At 37.2% G+C, this 19788-nt stretch overlaps 1 protein-coding gene and 1 long non-coding RNA gene across 8 annotated transcripts in view; one reads left to right on the top strand and one right to left on the bottom strand.

Moving 5' to 3' along the window:
* Positions 1 to 19788, bottom strand: part of LOC105286414 — a 50834-nt gene that overhangs the window by 5445 nt on the left and 25601 nt on the right. The gene's annotated exons all lie outside the window — the stretch shown is intronic.
* LOC105286415 (octopamine receptor beta-3R) overlaps positions 1540 to 19788 on the top strand; it is a 69223-nt gene continuing 50974 nt past the window's right edge. Inside the window, exons 1-4 of one of the 7 annotated variants that reach the window (XM_026969742.1) lie at positions 1540 to 1977; positions 8150 to 8261; positions 8485 to 10194; positions 10322 to 10619. In XM_026969742.1, coding sequence (XP_026825543.1) covers positions 9541 to 10194; positions 10322 to 10619 — 952 coding nt within the window. In that variant the 5' untranslated portion in view covers positions 1540 to 1977; positions 8150 to 8261; positions 8485 to 9540. The other 6 variants (XM_026969745.1, XM_026969747.1, XM_026969744.1 and 3 more) reach the window with 6 other exon arrangements.

The raw sequence follows: 19788 nt of genomic DNA, 5'->3' as shown, positions 1-19788 counted from the left end.
TCTCTCTCTCTCTCTCTCTCTCTCTCTCTCTAAAACATAAGAAATATAATTATATAACTCATCAACAATAAAATAATCCTCAGAGTTATTTAAATGCTGAAAAATTTGGACGTTCGTGTAATGTAAAAGTTGCATATTTTTCCTAAATTTAGGTTTTCGAGAATTTTTCCATTTAAGAGAAGTTAAAATTTTCAACAAGTTTTTTATCACATCCTTTGATCATTTTAAGCATCATTACTGTAATTGGTGATGACTGATTAATGTGGTTTCAGGAAATACATAGTCTACTTTGAATCATTTGAACACATAACCGAGTTACCGAGGCGCTAACTTTCGCCCGTTATTCGCCGAAACAATCAGGATAATACCAACACCACACATCGTAATGTCCGTCAAATGTTCACAGTTGCTCGTACTGCACAGTGCACAGAGTTGTTGCAAAGTTGTTCGTGCGATATGACGCTACGACGCCTTGAGAGAAGTTTGCTCGCATGCCTTGACGCATATTTCGCATCTAGAATATCTAGATACACACTTTAACGCTAATATCATAGGCGTTACACGTTGCGATCTTATGTAAATAGGAACACGCTCGTGTGCACGATACAGAATTTCTCTCTTTCTTCTCGTTTTCTGTTGCGGGAGAAACTTGTCCCCTTCAAAGAGTTTCCAATAATTTGCGCTAAAAGACTTGCGAAAATGCAAATCAATTAAATGCAAATTAAATCTTCATTGTTTAGCGGTAAGAAATTTCTTGCTTATTGTCTATCCATTAATAATGACAAATTTCCGAGAGATTTCTCGTGTTGGCGACAGTCAACTTCTCTCTTTTCTAAGCTAACACGAGAAATCTCTTGGACAGTTAAATTATTGACTCGCATCGCGATATCTTTAAGATTGTATTACTTTTAGCGCTTGAATTCGCAAGCTTTACTCCGCGAATTACAGTTACCTCGAAAGTTGGTGCACTCGGTAATGCTCCCGACGCTTTCCGTCCGGGAATATGCAAATACTTGAGAAATTTTCAGAGTTGATTTATCATCCCTCTCTCGTCTAGTTTGCGTGGCGGAGTGAAAGCTATTTACACGCTGATCGTAGTTTATCACTACTCTCTCTCTCTGGCCCCCGAGGGACTCGCCTCTCTGAACGATGCAACGAGCATCGTAAACTTCCAAGATCGCTTCCATCATCGTCGTTTCTTTGCGTGGTTTCACTCGGTGGGATTTTGGAAACTCTTCGCTTTTGACGTAGCAAGCAAATGTTTGCATCCTCGCGTGATAAAACTCATATCTTTATACGTACACCAAGAGTACAACGCGCTTAATACGCGCAAATTTCAAATAGAAAATTGAAGCTGTAAGAGTAATCTTGAGACCCTCTTCAGGGGCTATCGTCGTGATTATTAATGTTCGCAATGCATTATTAATCATTAAATTTTCAAGTAAAGCTCTGATCGGAATGAACGTTCGGCAGTACCGAGGCTCATCCACAGGGGTTGTTTTCACCGACCGCGACGCCGCTAGCGGAGGGTGTCGGAAACAGACGGCTCTCTCTCTTTCGTCGAAAGACAGTGCGACCTGATCCGCGGCGCCGGTCGAATCGTCGGCATCTCATCCGCGTCCGCTGAACATCCGTTTGCGACGCGGTGTGCCGGAAACGATGAATGAAAATGTGCGCGACCCCGCCGTCCTGAACGCGTACCGCGTAAAAGTACTTTGCACGATCTTCCCGTTGGACGGTTCGCGCGAGGCGTTTGCAAATAAAGCGATTAATGATTATTGAACCTCGCGAATGGTGCGCGGCAAATCTGTTTGCTGATACCGATCATGGGAAAAGCTGTAACTTGATCGAGATGGACCGAAAGTGTCCCGGACGCGACAGTGGCGGATGCACGTACCGATCGTGATTACTTCTCCAGGCCGTTTGGATCCCGGAGATCCAATTTCCACTTTTCAATATTGATGCATCTTTACGGAAGTACGTTTTGGTTGGAACACTGGCACTATGGATCGCAGGATTCTCCAGCTTTTTATTTTGCGTTTAATCTATGCAAACGATCATTGCATTAAGGTTGCATTAAGGGGGATGTGTTCAGCGTGTGGCTTTCCCGAACGCGATTTTGGGTAGGATTCTCGAAAACGGCTCGGTTCGATCGAGCGAGGATGCCGAATGGTCTTGTCTCTTTGTCCACTTTAAATTTAGACTTTACTTTCGTGAAAACACGAATAAATTCTAGCTGCATTGATTAATGATCTTCGAAATCGCTACGCAAGAATTTCTGGTCGAACAATCGTTTGTTGCAACTTCGTGACATTGTTCCGACGTTGTTTTCTCTGTAAACAAAAATGGAATAATGAACTTAGGTTCAAGAATATAATTATGCGCAGCTTAATAAATTTCACCCGCCGCGCCGTGGAGCGCAGTTTGTTCAAGCTATCCGAAAGGAATTACTGCTTCCTGTTTGCTGGAGATAGATTAACGTTAAGTGTGTGCCCGTACGCGCGCGTTCAACATATAAAATCGAATTAACCGGGAAACGCGCCATTTACATCGGCATTTTGCTAAATAAATTACGGTTCGTGATCGCACGGTGAGCCAGATAAAGAAGCACGTGGAGAATTCATTGTAAACTTATATATAATAAATACATTTGTCACGCATAATATAACAATAGAGTTTTATTCATCTTGTATAATTATACGCGTAAACGTAATTCCCATAAATATTGAGTATCGTCAGACATAAAAATTGCATGCAAGCCATTTAGTTATCATTCATTTCGCAATTATCCTTTTACATATATATGATTGAAATATATTACATCATAATTTCATTGAAATGACTTTTATGAATTCGATTTGCCGAGCGATTTTTGATAACAAAGATTGAATTTGCAACGTAATAGGCGGGATGGATCACGCGATAATTCAATTTCCTTCAAGTTTCAAGAGCGATCGTAATAAGATTCTTTCTTCGCGTAATTTCATTTGTCGGAGCCCATGGTGTACCCTTATAATAAGAGCTACAGGAGCTGCGGACGCAAGATTACACTCATTGTGGCACGTAAGAAAGCATTTTGGCTTTCTTTAACCATCTCGTATCGTTTATTTATTATCGTATCCAGAGGGAAGCTCGTGTCTTCTTTTAGAGAGATATCGACTCTTATCCTGAACCGAATTTTAATAAAAACAATAACGTTGAAAATACAGCATGGAGGAAATGCAGCAAGACATAATATTTTCTGTACGATATAGGTATATTTCGATTGTTACATCTCGATTGTTATACCTGACAAACGTCATACAGAGAAGTAGATAATCTCGTAATTGACATTACATCTATTTTTTCTTCTACATTTATTATTATTTAATCGTTTCATACATTTTATACATTCATTTGTCTACGCATTTTTTAAATTTTTCGGATATGTTTATTTTTATTTATTACTTTTTATTATGTCACGTGTGTGTGTGTGTGTGTGTGCGTGTGTGTGCGTGTGTGTGCGCGCGCGCGCGCGTGTGTGTGTGTGTGTGTGTGTGTGTGTGTGATGAAATTCAGATATTGCGCAATACGAAAAAATTGTCAGTCGATCGATAGTGCCTTTCCGTATCGGTAACATTAAAGTCTGGAGTTAAATTTACTGTTTCTAAAAGTTCAGTTCGTCTATTATTTTTAATCTAAAATTGTTTCTCGCGATACGGGATATGCGTGCGTCGTGAAAAGAAACCGCCGAAATATCTTCTTCGCAAAAACGTTTCATGTAATGAAACGTTTGCGAATCGTGGAACGCACTACGTTTTTACGTATGAGATATTACGATACGCGATAAGAATTCGCTTTCAGATGGATCTATAAAATTAATAGAATAATTAATACTGAATAGAACGAATTTTTAATTAATCGGTGTAAAATTCATTAATCGAACAAATCATAGAACGAATTTTTATTTAATCGGAGTAAAATTCGTTAATCAGACAAATCACGCGAGAGTGCGCGATTTACATTTCTACTACGAAATGCCTTCAAATTTGAAATTTAAATAATCGTTGTGCGCAGACGAAAAATTCATTTAATTTCAACTATGCGGAAAAATGGCTCTTCTTACTTTTAACGTAATTGTCGCAGCAAAAACGTAAAAAACGTAAGAGATCTACACAAACCAGCGGCGTTTACGGTATTATGGTAGTTAATAAACACTTTTAAACAAAAAGCTCTGGTCTTGCTTCCGATTCCAAGTATTTTAAGTAATTGCGTAGAGCAGTAATTAATCTTTACAAGTAGTTCTTATGTAGGGAATTTTAAGTAATTGCGTGGTGACATCTCGAGTTAATTATGAAAGTTTCAAGTATCGAAAAAGTGCGAAGGAAGAATCTCATCGAGGAGAAACGCATCAAGTTGTTTTTTATTTTCTTCATGCAATATTGCAACATTGCAGCAGCTGATAATTAAAGTCGATGGTAAAGAGTTTCGCGCATCAAACTTCAGTTTTTCATTTCTCCACTGTAATTATAACTTATCTGTTAAAATCAACAAACAAGTTGCAAGATATATAAAAAATTCTTGTCTATTAAGCAAATATCGATTTGATCCATCTTTTTGGTTCTACAAAGATCTTTCACAGCGCAGACTTGATGAATAATTATCTTTTGAAAGCTATCGCAAGAAATTATTCTTGAAATATTAAGTTATAACATATTATATTTGTCTTGTTGTGCTTTAATTGTTTCTAAAATCAATATTTATTTATAAATAAAAATACTAAATAAACACACGCACACACGGGACGAATATATAATACAACCCAATATATCTATTTTGCCCCATTTAGAGATCAATTGAAATATATAATTTTGCTTAATGCGTTGTATTAACGATTCTTGTTTTTGCAATGCGAAACGGAAATTGGAACAAAGAGTTCCCAATACTGTATTTAATTAAACATTTATGATTTTATTTACTAGATTCTGATCGACGCATATTATGCCGCTGCTAGGCAAAAGATGCATTACGCGCTCAGAAGGTGCAATTAATTGCCGGTAATTACCTAATTAATGTTTCATGGGAAGCGGCACTTATCATGACCTACTTTTATATAACGATATACGCATATCGAAACCTATCATTTACGTAATAATTCCGAATCATAGAAAATTTGTAGAAACTGAGAAAGTAGTGGAAGAAGGACATATTAAAGAGGGTAATAGAGAGGGAAAGGGAGAGAGTGCAAGATAGGGGTAAGAGAGAGTGAGAAGAGAAGTAAGGAGTAGAAAGAGAGAGGGAGAGAAAAAAAAGAAAGGCCGGAAAGACAGGAAAGAGAGCAGTTTTATTTAAATATGGTTTGTGGCATTGCGTAATGCTTAAAAGACTTGTATAATGTCATAATACTGCATTGCAGCACAGTTATAGTTAAAACTTAGGAACAATATAATATTTAAATATTTATATTACAAGATCAATATTATTTGCAGTAGAATTTTATCCTAGTATAGATAGTTATAAACTATCATTTATCTGCAAAATAAAGTTACAAATAACGTGTCAACACATCATATACGTGTAGCGTTTGCCGGCGAATTATAATATTATTGCGGTATCACCTCTTTAAAATACAAATACAAGCAGTACTATTATCATAGAGTGCTCTCATTTCTCTCTTTTCCCTTTTACATTTTCGTTGTATTATATAATTTGATTATCCGCTTCTCATTCACGCTCTTTTGCCAAAGAAAAGTGGCCTGGCCGAGTGCCAGTCAGCTAGTGCGACGGTTACACCGTGCTACACTTTAATGCGAGATTTTATATATTCGCAAAAGAAAGAGAAGAAAAGAGAGAAAAATCTATGTAGACATCTCTCGGCAAAATTTATGCTTTTCCGACGCGCCGAGAAATGGCGGGCGGACCATCCCTATGTTTCTTGTGCTAAAATTATGGTAGAATCCTCACAATTGAAAAGTAAATATATATATATATATATATATATATATATATATATCGTTCCGTCAAGTATAATTATAGAGGCAAAATAATCCTATTAATTGAAATTTTAATCATTTCAGTAATTATAGTATCCAACCTCTCTGGCAGCTATTATTCTTGTACTTTCTCGTCTCGTAACTTCTTATTGACAGTGCGATAACGAATTTTCGCGCGTATTACTTATTAATTCGATTCACGATATTAATAGCTGCTTTGTCGAGTCGATTGAACGAAGCAAACCGACTTGGGGTTGCTATTTGTAAAACCGAAATTGTTGACAAATAGAACCGTGAAAAATTCGTGCAATATTTGCTGTATCGACTAGCATGCCTTTTGCAATTGTGTTAGTATTGCAAATGCACATGTATTCGACAAATATACTCACACACACATAGACATTAGAAAAACTCTCTATCTCTTCCTTATCGAATATGTTCTATCTTTCACTTATCTCGCCCTTTTTTCGGCCCATCTTTCAGTTGACTCGTGTGTTCTAAAATCTATTCCTTTTATCTTTGTTACTTTTCTAAAGTATTCGCATATTTTCTCAAAGTATTTTCCTCGTGATGTGAAAATTCGTGGGGAAAGTCATTGATCCCGCCCTTCTCTTCCCCAATCTCTATACGGATTATTTTCCTCTTCTACGCACCACGTGTAGGACGGAATCCTTGATCCGATAGAGAACTCCGGTGATGCTGATCTTTCGCTCCCGAGATTGGATTTCGTGTAAACACGCGAACATTCGATTACGCAATTTGTAAGTTGTAATTGATGTATAAACATCATATAATATCACAGGGAGGTAAAATTAATTTGCTTCGCTGTTTATATTGGAACAGCAATACGATTAATTGCCTCACTTAATTCATTAAAAGCCACGAACACACCTGCGAATATATCACACTACGGTACATTCATTAATAATACACAACATAACAGATTACAATGTAAATAATTGCATAGAGAAAATAATAAATGGTACGCCGTACATTATAACGTATAATGGCTGACATGAAATGTGGATAAATTAGAAAAATCACAATTTACATTTTTTAATTTACTCTCCAATTGTTTTGCGTTATCTTGGTTGATAGATTTTTGCTCATTGTAATTTTTCCGTCGTATTCTCTTTGCTCTCTTTTTCGGTAAATTTCCGCGGAATCTGACAATCGCCTTAAATGAAAATCGGTAGCTTGATTAAAAGTTTTTCTTTACTTTTGTCTCGTCTTATAATTACTCGAGAGTAGGCGAGGCATCGAATCGAGGGTGGTTTAAAATACCCTGAATACTGCGGCTTCGTGGTTAAATAATCACGGGGAATCCCCATTAAAAGAATTCACAACGTAATAATACTCATTTAAATTGCAGAGAGAAACGACAGAAATATTCTCACGGAAGTACTTGGAAAATGATAAAAAGGTATAAATTCTTAAAAAATAAGAATTTCATTAATATTTCAAACATGGAGCAATCAACGTGCAAGTCTCTCTCTTTTGCCCCCCCCCCTTCTCTCTATACATATATATATTGCTACTAGTACAACAGAAGAGCAGATAAGAATTTCTGAGCAAAACGCGCATAACATTTGCCTATCCAAAACACGAAGAGAAAGAAAATCCCTCTGTCTCCATTCAAAATATTTCTCTACGAGAAATGGAAAGTTATTAAGCCTCTTGCATCCCTAATTTCGCAGTGGCCGTTCTACGGTGACAATGTAGTAATTAAAGATCACCCGCCGCAGGCGAGCGGCATCTCGAGAATCCGCCCGCTGTTTCATTATGCTAGCTACTGATGCGCACTCGTGTGATTACGTCGCGTCCGGAAGATGTCTTGCTGTTTCCGTAATACGAAAGAAAACAAAATTTTTCTGATAATCTCCACGACAGCTGATGCAGCAATTTTGCTCCAGTTTCGATAATAAACTCCGAAGAAATGTGCCGGAGATTCTTGTATAATTATAGTTAGTCGGTATCGGAAGCGAAAGGCGATTTTGCATTATATATAATGGTTCGCCCGTAGCAAATCCTCTTAGCAGCGTCGCTTGCAATACGTATATCCTCGGAAACATTTTGGTGGCTGAAAGTTTCAGGAACCTCTCCTCCCGCGTATTAATATCATCCAATCTCGTTCGAGTGCGTTAACAAGTATGTTAACAGGAATATCGTTCATTCAGGTTTAAAGTAAGAGATTAGACGTCATCTTTGAGTTAGCTGTTGGGATACTGGTGACGCTGAACGATGAAATTCTCAAGCATCATTGTGGAAGCTGTCAACAAGATACATTAGGTATTACTGTAGCTGTGAAAAGCCTTCAAAATTATTCTTTTGCTGAAAACACGTTCAGGCAATCGAATTATGCACGAGAATCCTTCGATCTTTGCCAACTGGAAACTAATTCAAATTTATTCATTTTGAGCAATTATAATTAATTTCGATTAATCAAAAGGAAAATCGAAGAAATCACATTCAATTCAAATCATTCTATGCGTATTGTTTTATTGTTTTACAGTGACATTTAATGCAATGAAGAAAATTCGATGCGTTAGCAAAAATGGTGATACATTTCTCGACATGTGTGCATGTGTGTGTGAAATCTGTGAAATTATTTCGTGTATAGTGATTATAATGAAGTCTTAATTCTCATTAATCGAGACTGTTTCTGCAATCGATACACTCAGATTGATAACCATGGATGTACGAAAATTAATAGTGATTCGTACGAAACTACCGCAAGATAATTTGGTGCAATTTAGACAAAATTGGTCGAAAAATGGCAAAATATTTGTAATGATATTCAAGAGATTTTATTCGAACAACGAGAAGAATAAGTCTCTTCTATGAAACACAAATCCACCCGCAATAATTGTACGTGACAACTTGATTATAAAACAATATATTCGATACATAAATAACAGATCCAGAAGAGAGAAAGCGAAGATTCTTGAAAATACTCCTGAAAAAATAAAAGAAAAATGAAAAATTAAAGTAAAGAATAAGAGAAGATTGAGCAATTTTGATGAAAATACAAAATGGTGCTTTGATTATGCAATATTATTTTTGCATCGCAACATTATGGTATTACGATTATATACATGGTGAATAACTATATACATCTCGTATGAGTAGATCTTGGATTAACGGTAAAAATATGAATGTCGTGATCGTTGAGCATTTTGAAACGGGAAACGCTTTTCTCGTGGAATATCAGATCATGGTGAAAGATTTTCCGCAAAATTTAATATGCAAAGGATGAACACGTAAATAGAAACTCTGAACGCTTAATTTGAAGATTGAGAAACCTTCTCACTCTGATACCTTTGCAAGATTCAATAATGTCTGATATAGACCGCTACGATATTATACAATTGAGTTGAAATATGAACGAGTTTCGTTGACAGTGATATCAATGAAATAAGAGATATCAACCCATCTAAGATGATCACCAACAAGTAATTCAAGCAACGACTTTCGATCGCTATGCAGCCTGAAACAAGCGAGGGACCCGAAAAGAACCATTCTCCACGACGTAAACAGTAAAGTCCAGCATCAACAGCCTTCCACCAGCATGTTGAACCTGATGGCGACAATGTCAACGAGCCTACCCCGAGTAGAACCTATATCTTCATCGGCTTTCGTCAACACCACTATCACCGTCAGCAGTGCAACGACCATCACGGCCACCACAAATATGACATCGTCTGCGGAGAACCCGACGGTGGAGAACCTGCCCGAGAATATGAATATGCTGTTGGTGGTGATAAAGGGCGTCATCATGGGCAGCATCATCATCACGGCGGTTCTCGGCAACATGCTGGTGATTGCCAGTGTGCGCAGGCACCGTAGACTCCGCGTGGTCACCAACTGCTATGTGGTTTCGTTAGCGGCGGCTGATCTATTGGTAGCCATATGCGCTATGACCTTCAACGCCTCGGTAGAGCTCTCAGGAAGATGGCTTTTCGGGGCAGTAATGTGCAATCTGTGGAACTCGTTGGATGTGTACTTTAGCACCGCCAGCATCCTACATCTTTGTTGCATCAGCGTGGATAGATATTATGCCATTGTAAGTCCGCTGGAGTATACGGTGATCATGAGGCAAGGTACGGTGTGGTGTATGTTGGGTAGCGCTTGGCTCCTGCCAGCCCTGATAAGCTTCATGCCGATCTTCATGGGATGGTACACGACAAAGGAACATTTAGACTACATGGCGAAACACCCGGAGGTACGTAACGCTTTTTCAATAAATATCAACGACAATGGAAATTAATCATTTCCCTGATTACGACTCAAAAAAATGTATAATGTATTTTATGAATTAAGAGATTACAGTGAAAGTGTAATTCTTTCAGAGCTGCGAGTTTCGAGTGAACCTACCGTATGCGGTTATCAGTTCCTGCGTGTCTTTTTGGATCCCAGGCCTAGTAATGCTCATCATGTATTACAAGATCTACAAGGAAGCGATTCGGCAACGAAAGGCGCTCAGCCGAACATCTAGCAACATCGTGCTCAATAGCGTGCACCATCATCGCTCGTCTACCCGGCATCATCATCATCAACAGATGTTGCTGCAGGCCGCCGCCGATACCGGTGAGCTAGCCCTTCACACGGCACACTTCATGGTGCCCACGGAGCTCCACGCCGTTAACGGTGAGTGGAACTCCGTCTGTGTGTGTGTGTGTGTGCGCGCGCGGGCAATAAATTCGTAAAGATAAATCACACTTCGTCGTGCCTAATTAAAAAACCTTCTAACTTCAATTTTTTATAAAATTGAGATATTTATTTCAGCCAACTTATCTTGAGATTTTGCATCGTCTACTAAAGTTCCTGTAAAATTGTAATTTTGTGAGTTAGAAGTTTTCTAATTAGGCCGACGATTTGTGTTGCAATAATGCAACTTTATTAAGTTGATTAATGATGAATACATTAATCTCCAAATAATAATTGTTTTTCATTAATCAACAACATTGCACTATATCGCACGCAAGTTTTTCACAATTCTTATTTGCGATGCTTGAAGAGAATGCTTAAGAGACGTGATTCAAAGTAGTCTCTTTGGATCATTACACCCAAGTCGATTAAATCTCCAATTAGAGCGTTAACATTTTACGCAAGATTTCCCAGACTCAACTGGTGCGACGACGCGATAAGAGTTAACAAGTGACAAGACAGTTACTTGGATCGCAAGTTTCGCGCGAGAATCGGAACTTGAAATGCGTATTCTCGCAACGTGGGACTACCGACGTTGTCGCATATTCCCGCGAAAGCGGTAAACGCTCATTCGCATGAAATCCTCTTATCTCGTTAAGCCATTATGCGATCGCAAAAGAGATGCCCTCACCAGCACAGAATAGCGGAGCAGAATCTGTGGTTTCCCCAGTAGCATCCACAGCACATTTTGTGAAATTTGCGCAATTTCGCAGCAAAATGCTTCTGTCATAGCTTTGCTAATAATATCCTTAACGAAATTACGATTCATTGTCAGTTGGGTGAATGAATCCACAGCGACGTCAATTGGGATATTGTTCTTTAATAATAATTTAGGATTTAAATAATTTATTATAAAGAAAAATTATAAATTAAATATTAAAAAAACCTAATAAAATTATTTCAAGTATATTTTTAGGACTTCCTAGATGGTACTTTAATGTAATCGAAGCTTCATTTACATGTTAATGCAAATCCTTTAATGTACTTTACTGATGTCGAGAACGCTTTGTAATTATCAATGATTGACAATCGAGAACGCTAGTCAGCATTTATTCGCAAAATAGGGTTTCGTGGTTCATTAATAAAGTGATTGTTATTCTCGTCGTGACTACAGGTGTTATAACAATCCTCATCTTCTGCAATAAACGATTTCAAAGCCGCTATAATCTACAAATTGTCAACATATGAGAATAAGTAGAAATAATGATAAATTCTATGTAATTCGATTTAGCACGATAATGAAATTGGCTCTCATAATTTTTTCATTAAACTCTTTGCGATTTAATTATATTTTCAATCATTTTTTCAAGAAAATGACACTTCTACTATGAAGATTGACTCTCATGTAATTTTCTACTAGAAGTTTGCTGCTAATGTTGACTGACATAAAAATGAAAACCTTAAAAGCTCAATGTAACAGAAAGCTGTGCACCATTTGCGCTATCCCGATCTAATATCTGATCACATCTCAATGTAAAAGAAAAATCTGTATCGATCTGTAAGAGTTTAAACGAATAAATGACAACGGGCGATATTTTCTCGTTAATGAAAATTGTAATTTCTTGTAATTTCAATAATTTGCACGATCCGATGTAGTTGTATTCGAATTAGACTGCATTCCGCAAGTGAATTAGACTCATACGCGCGCTGCGAACGTGTGTAGAATAATGCTAAAGCAAAGTTGATGTTAATGCAAGTGCATATAGTCGAGCATTTCCACGTGTATATTAGTCGAAACTTTTCCTACTGTCTAAACCATATTTTGGAATTGTAATTATACACGATTACGCAGTCAACCTACATTCCCGCAATTTAATGCGTCTCTTAATTTTGTAAAATATATGCTTATTTAACGCAATTTACGGTAATTCTTGAAGAATGTCGTCTCATTTTCTCCAATTCTGGAAACTTCACGCTTTTAAATCAGAATTAAAATCGTATATTCGCAACGTTTCGCAAAAAGTTTCACTTCTTTAAACGTCTGATGAAATAATACGCGATTATTATTCAGCTAGCTATTTTGTAAAATGCCAACATTATTATACTGATCAGCGTAAGTGTTGTTACGTATGCCTGTCACTTTAATGTCAAGTTGTTCAAGCAAAATGTGTTAGCCGCGATCGTTATATCATGCGGTCGCGAAATATCGACAAAAGTTTACGCGATAAAACTCGTGAATTCTTTCACCATAGTCAGACAATGTATATGCAGAAATTGTACAAAAATATTGCAGATTCCGCACCGATTCGATAGAGAACAAAGCCAATAATCGTCAGTCATTTCATTTTTTTACTAATTTTTACTAATTCGACGAATTTAATTTTAATTAATTAGAATGACAGATCTGTTTCTTTTCATCAAGTAGTTTCACACACAAATCGTTTTGTATTTTGATGATATTTTATGATATTTGATGATATTTGTGTGCGGGAATTTTTCTTGATGCTCGCTTGATGCAATATAATAGCGAGTTACCATTGAATTGGAACCCTGAAACAGAGAGTTTGAAACAAGTTGCGAATACGAGGAGGAATAATCAACAGATTTGCATACGATTCTAGCGTTCACACATTGGACATTTTCATTATCGTAGGGCTTTATTTCTCAACTCATTGTCAGACAGTCTAAAAATTCAATTAAACTCTATCAAATCAAGAGCGCTTCAGTGGTACCGCGGCAAAGTATTTTTCTGTTCCTTTTTGATGAGAGAAAAAACTTTCGTGAAAAGTCGCTGATGGATTATTCTTGGCAAAAGTTTGGAAAGTTGTGCAACTATCGAGAAATGTCTCAATAAAAACCTGATTCATTCTCGTCATACCTAACAGAAATTGTTATATAATATTAATAAATAAGATTAAATTCCATATTATATATATTTACATCATTTATGCAATTATTCTTCTCTTGCAATTTCACAAAATAAAAAACATCCTGCAGAAAAATATTTGAAAAATATCTTATTTGACTTATTGTTAGGACATGTTACATCTTACAAATGTGAAACGTATAAACATATAGTCGCCAATTTCGTTTCAATTGATGCAAATGAAAATTCTATTACTTGGACGAATATGTTGCCGTAAGATGGAATTTTCGATGAAGCAGCTGTTGTACCATGTATCGTAACGCCATACATCACAAGCTCACCTAATGGATCCAAGTAAGATCCATACATGTAAGGCGGAAGATATCATAAATAATATCGACAAGAAGCGAGAGCCAATATCCCGGTCGGCAATTTCTGACATCGGAAGTTGTTTCCCGGACAGAAACCGCTGCTCCCTCTCTCTCTCTCGTGTTTCCCGATCATCATCGCGCGAATACGGAACAAGCCTCATTAAATCAGCTTTGCCGAGGTATTAATTCGGTCGCTAATGCGTTATTAACGACGTCAATTGTCACGGGAATTTCTTCATCAATGACGTAATGCGTCCCGGAGCTCAATAAATCAGACGCGCTCAATTCAATTTTGAGTTTGTAACTTAATCTTTCATTTGTATTTTCATGTGCAGAGTTATGAGAGACAACATGAACCACATTCGATTGATTCTTCTCGAAAAATTCACATAATTTCATATAGTTTCACGTAAAAAATATTTTTTTCAGATTTTAATATTCTTGGAATCAATATATTTCTAGATTATTATTATTATTTGTAGGATGAAAAATTCAAGATAAATAAAAGTCGCAAAAACGACGAGTTGAGACATAACAAAAAGATAGATCAGAAAATCTGCGTAGTAAATGTATGTAAGTACATCGTTGCATTATTTGCAGCTATGCTAAACGGATACAAAAAAAGGGAGAATGAACAAGTGAGAGAGAGAGAGAGAGAGAGAGAGAGAGAAGTGAGAACTTAATTTTGGCATGAAACAGAATTGTACTTTAACTGCTTTGCTAACACATTCGCGACTCGCCTCTTGCCACCCTCGAGGTTTAATTAGGTAAACATTATTTGCTCTCACGGTATACACACACATACGTCACTAGGAGTAATTAAATTTAGCATTACTCTGTAAACAAGTCTAGCAAGAACGATGTGAGACTGAAGAAACTGCCGACCAGTAAAACTTTCTGCCTTTCTACATAGAGTAAAAATGGAAAAAAATGTACATCTCAAATTATTTTACAGTACGTCAAGCGGCGCGTAATATTTTTAAAAGATATTTAAAATTCAATTTCTTCCGTTCATTTCATTTTTTCGCAGATTCAACAAGAATACGATGTGGGAGGGAGGGGGAGGGGACGTATGAATGTGTGAGTCCGTGCATGAACGTGTGTATAATCACGATATAATATAAAACTGTAGAAAAAGATTAATTAATAATCAGGTAAAGAGATTATATAAAATTGCTCCGAAAGGAGATCAAACAAATCCCTCTCCAATCCGAATAAACATTGATTGAGTTGCCCGTACAGAGTACAAACGGAGCTCGCGGAGGTTTCGGCATTTGCGAAGCGGATTAATGCACATCCAATTTCGCTTCTTAATCGAGGATTTAATTTACAAATATCGTTTATAACGATACATTCGATATATCCGTAATCCCAACAACGCATCACCGTATTCGCTCAAAAACTTGTCTACAGATGCCGTTTGACAGTAATACCTTTTCAATGTTTGTGCTCGGAAAGAGTGTCTGGGTCGAAATCGATAGCGTTGATTGTGAGCGCAAACAAAGGAAAACGGGCGAAATGTAAAATGAAAATTTCTTTCTCCTTTCGCAAAATAATATTATTTTATAGAATATTTTTATAATATGTAAAACAATGAAGGAGCGACACTTTTATTTATGTTTGTGCAATTCAGTTCAATACAATCTCCCTCTCCTTTTCCCTCCCTTTCTCTCTCTTCTTCTTCTTCAGCAAAGTTAGGAGAGCTTTCGGATTGGACGTAGCAACAAATTTCGCTTGAAATCGTTTTATCGCGCGATGAATGAAAGTCTGAATAGGCATCATCGCAAACTTTCTTTGCCACGAATTTTCAGAAGATTTCAGGAGATATGCACATATCGAGGGGACCTGCATTGGGAACAAATGTGACTGATTCGCCGTGACTTTTATCACTCGGACGCAAAAGTTGCGCACACGTAAAATATAGCGCGGTCGGTCGCAGAATCGAACTAAATCTCACGACCGTGCATTCTTCGTTCGAGACGCGCATTATCGTGCAACGCGCACACGTGCATGCCTATGTATGTCCGACAAGATTTATTATGTATGGACGTGTGTTGGGAACATGACAGCGCCGAGGAGTCTGGAGGTCGGTTGGTACAATCGTGTTCGCCGATGGTGTTCGAGTGAACGAAATCTCGCGGGTCATCCCAAGTCCAACCGTCGAAAGAGAGAAAAGAGTTCATCGTAACGCCTTATACATAATTAAAATAAAACTGTAAATGCTAATTATTTAAATCTTCATATACATCAACTCGCATATCTCTCACATTATACAAGAAAAAAACAGGAACAGGAAAAAAAAGGAAAATGCATGGATAGACATATAAATTGATGTTTGATTTATGTAGCAATTGTTCATCGCGGTCCGTCCGTAATGACGCAATGATCCTTGTTAGCCGACAATTGGAGATTACGTAAGCGTGTCCGAGTGGATTTCCGAGGTGGATTCGAGAAACGAGGTTTCGTCCGGCTAGGCACCACTGTGCGCCCACCACTACCATCGCCACCCGCAAGCAACTACCACCCCCGATCGAAGCCGGGAGACCGATGCAAGCCACGAGGTTAAGGGCGCTCGTGCATCAGTGCCATGCGGTTGCATGCTTGTAAAAAGCGGTAGTTTAGATAGAATCTCGAGAAGCCGATGGCGGTAAATGCGGTGGCAAGGTCCACCACCTTCATGTATAAACGATGCGTGCAATGAGCTCCGACAGTCGTGACCGAGACCGAGACCGCCGCTTCCTCCTTCCCTTCCGTTTTCTTTTCTTCCAGCTCGAAAAGAATAGCGCAACAAGAACTTGAGAACCTGAAATTGCCTCTTCAACGTTTCTTCGATACCTGTAATTATTGTTGGACTATTTTATTCGATATAAGTGTCGTAGTATCACTTGGAATAAATTGTGCGCACGTTGTATTTATTTCAAATATATGGCATTGCTTGCAAAAATTGCAATCATTGAAATGAGATAGACGGAAAGTCACTAGATATAATCTACGTACAGACTGTCTCTTTGAAAGTTGATCGGAAAGATCTATTAATATCTAGGCAGACAGATAAATTATTTCTCGGACGAAACCAATATCCACAATTATCGCTTACATTCTTTATGAGATTCGTAATTAAACTACAGCCGAGTCGCGAGCTAATCTCGATACACGGGATACAAATATATTTATATTAGAATAAAATATCAGACATATTTTGCGCATTACATTTGTAGCAACAATGTAACGTACAATTGGATATGTAAAACAATGAAAATAAAAATGGAAACATAATGTAACAAAATGCCCGCTCGTGATGCCAACTAGTTGTTTGCGTTTGACGGTTTGACTGTCTTGAATGCAAAAACAGCTTGCAAAAGTACTTCAATGAGTTTACTGTTGTATCTTGTGTAAATCACGTTTGAACGTGCTAGTTTTTCGCGGCGGGCGAGCAGGCTGGCGGGCTAACAGAACTCTTTATATTGCTCGACATGACAAATGACGTGAAACATGATCGATACGGAACTTCCAATTTTCCAGCCGCCAGCCAGGAACTTGGCAAGGTACAGATGTTCTATCCGCGAGAGCGAGAGTAGTTATCGACGCGCGGATGTGTAGAACAATGCCAAAGTTGGGAGAGAAAAACCGAAACTGAAGAATCGAAGAAAAAGGAGAGAAAACGAGAGAAAGTCATGTCTTCATAAAATGGGATAGTTTTAAAAGATTTCTTGGTAAATGTTAAGATTAGAGGCAACCTCATCGATTTCAATGACCTTGGCATATATTGTTGAGGACATGGCCTTGATTAACTTGCAAATAATTTTAGCCGTTGTTCGTTGTTTATTAAAAAGTTATTAATAAAAAAAGCGGAGAGGTCGGTTTTAATCTTTAATTTTAATAAAATTCAAGTAAAAATTTGACATTTCGAAAAATTTCTTTAAAGCGCCTTTTGATTAAATTTTCTTCGCCTTTCTGATTCATGCTAAACAATTATCTTTTTTTGGTTTATGCCACATATTGGATAATAATTTGTACATGAATGCGAATACCGCAGAAAACTATTTGCGACAATATAGCGGGAAAACGCGATATCGAATTCCAGTTCCGCCCCATGTTCACCTTCCGTGCGAATGAAGAGGAAAACGATTTGGCTCGGTCATCTCTATTGTTCATCCAACGAAAAAAATGAAGAAAAGATGAAAGAGAAGAAATGGATAAAATATCTTGTATAAAAATAAAGTGTATCATTTTTATGATACAATTTAAAATATTGACATTAAATTAACATTAAATATATACAAATTAGAATATAATCCAGTCAATAATTCAAAACAAATACGCGTGTTCTTCAAAGGTATAAAATAATTATCGTGCAGTTTTCGTTGCTAGCAAAACTGTGACAAAATTATTTTTATTGAAAATTATTCCACATTCGAGATACACGAGAAATGATATTGACACGTTTCGCGAAGAAAAGAAAAATGCGTCCCGTTCTCGCATTCATTGCATGTCAAGTTCAATAGATTGCTGTTCGTTGGTTTATTTGGCACCGCGAACTTTCAGACAGAAAGAGAAAGAAAGAGAGCCAAAAGGAAACTCGCAAAAATTGGCTCGTACAACCTTAACCTTCGATCGCGAAGCTTTCGCGGCCGTGGCAAATGCATCATTATTATCGTCGCGAAAACTTCTCACATCCATTCCATATCTTGTCTTACAATTGGCCAATTGAAAAAAGAAGGACGGAAGAAGAGAAAAGGAGAGAACATAAAAATTTTTTGTTAGCTGTCCAAATTAGCCTAATTTCATCGTAAACAAAGGGCAAAATGAGCATTCTTCGCAAATGCTTTTGAGGAAATTTTGCATAACGAGAGTCAAATACGGTAATAGAATGAGTCGATTGCGTTGATTATGGATAAACAGAAGGTACAAACTACGGTGGTAATTACGGATGAAGGCTCTTTGATGCTATAACATTCGTAATCGCTCTCGTGTACCGTGCGGAACTGTTGGCACACAAATCATTACACTAAATAAATTATTACACTAAACAAATCGCGCGCGTATATTTAATAATAAAATAAAACAGCTATATTAAAAAAATGTGTTTTTCAAATAATTTTCACACAACTTTATTACACATACAGTGAGTGCAAAAAGTATTCGTACAGGGGAGACTTCTTTGAAAATATCCTTATTTGTAGAAAATAAACTTTAATTAACGATATATTAATACTGAATACAATATATGTTATATCTCTGAATAATATTACATCAACAAAAATATAATAATTGAAAGATATCGTCCTTATAATTAACAAAAACAAAAACTTGTAGTAAATCAATGCGCAGAAAGTATTCGTACAGTTGAGAGATTTAGATTGTAGCGTTACGACACAAGTGTTTACGTGGAGCTTTTTTGTTTACAATAGGAATGTGTGTTTTACTTCTCGGTTACGGTCCTAGAAATACTATCCATATCAGTCTTACTGCGTTATTAGAGCAAAATGGGTCGCAAGAATAAGGAGACTAACGAAGAAGAGCAAAAAATCATTATTAAATTACACAATCAGTGTAAATCTCTACGGGAAATTGCTCAGCTCATCGATAGACCTCGATCAACAGTCCAATCAATAATTGACCGTTTTTGTATTAGAAAAACAGTTAAAAATAAACCAAGAAGCGGCCGACCACAAGCCTTCACTAAAACCGACAAACGTTTCATTCTTCGCCAAGTAAAGCTGGATCCGAAAACAAGTGCTCCAAAGATTGCGGGCGAACTAAAAAATCGCGGTGTGGACGTTTCCGCTAACACAGTTCGAAATGTGTTGCGAGAAAACGGATATCATGGCCGTGTTGCCAGGAAAAAGTTCTGAGTAAATGCGACTAATCGCAATAAACGATTAGAATTTGCGAAACAATACTTAAATAAACCGGATGAATTCTGGAACAC

The sequence above is a fragment of the Ooceraea biroi genome, chromosome 5 (genome assembly GCF_003672135.1).
Source record: "Ooceraea biroi isolate clonal line C1 chromosome 5, Obir_v5.4, whole genome shotgun sequence".
Lineage (NCBI taxonomy): Eukaryota > Metazoa > Arthropoda > Insecta > Hymenoptera > Formicidae > Ooceraea > Ooceraea biroi.
This window is presented reverse-complemented; position numbering and strand designations above follow the sequence as displayed.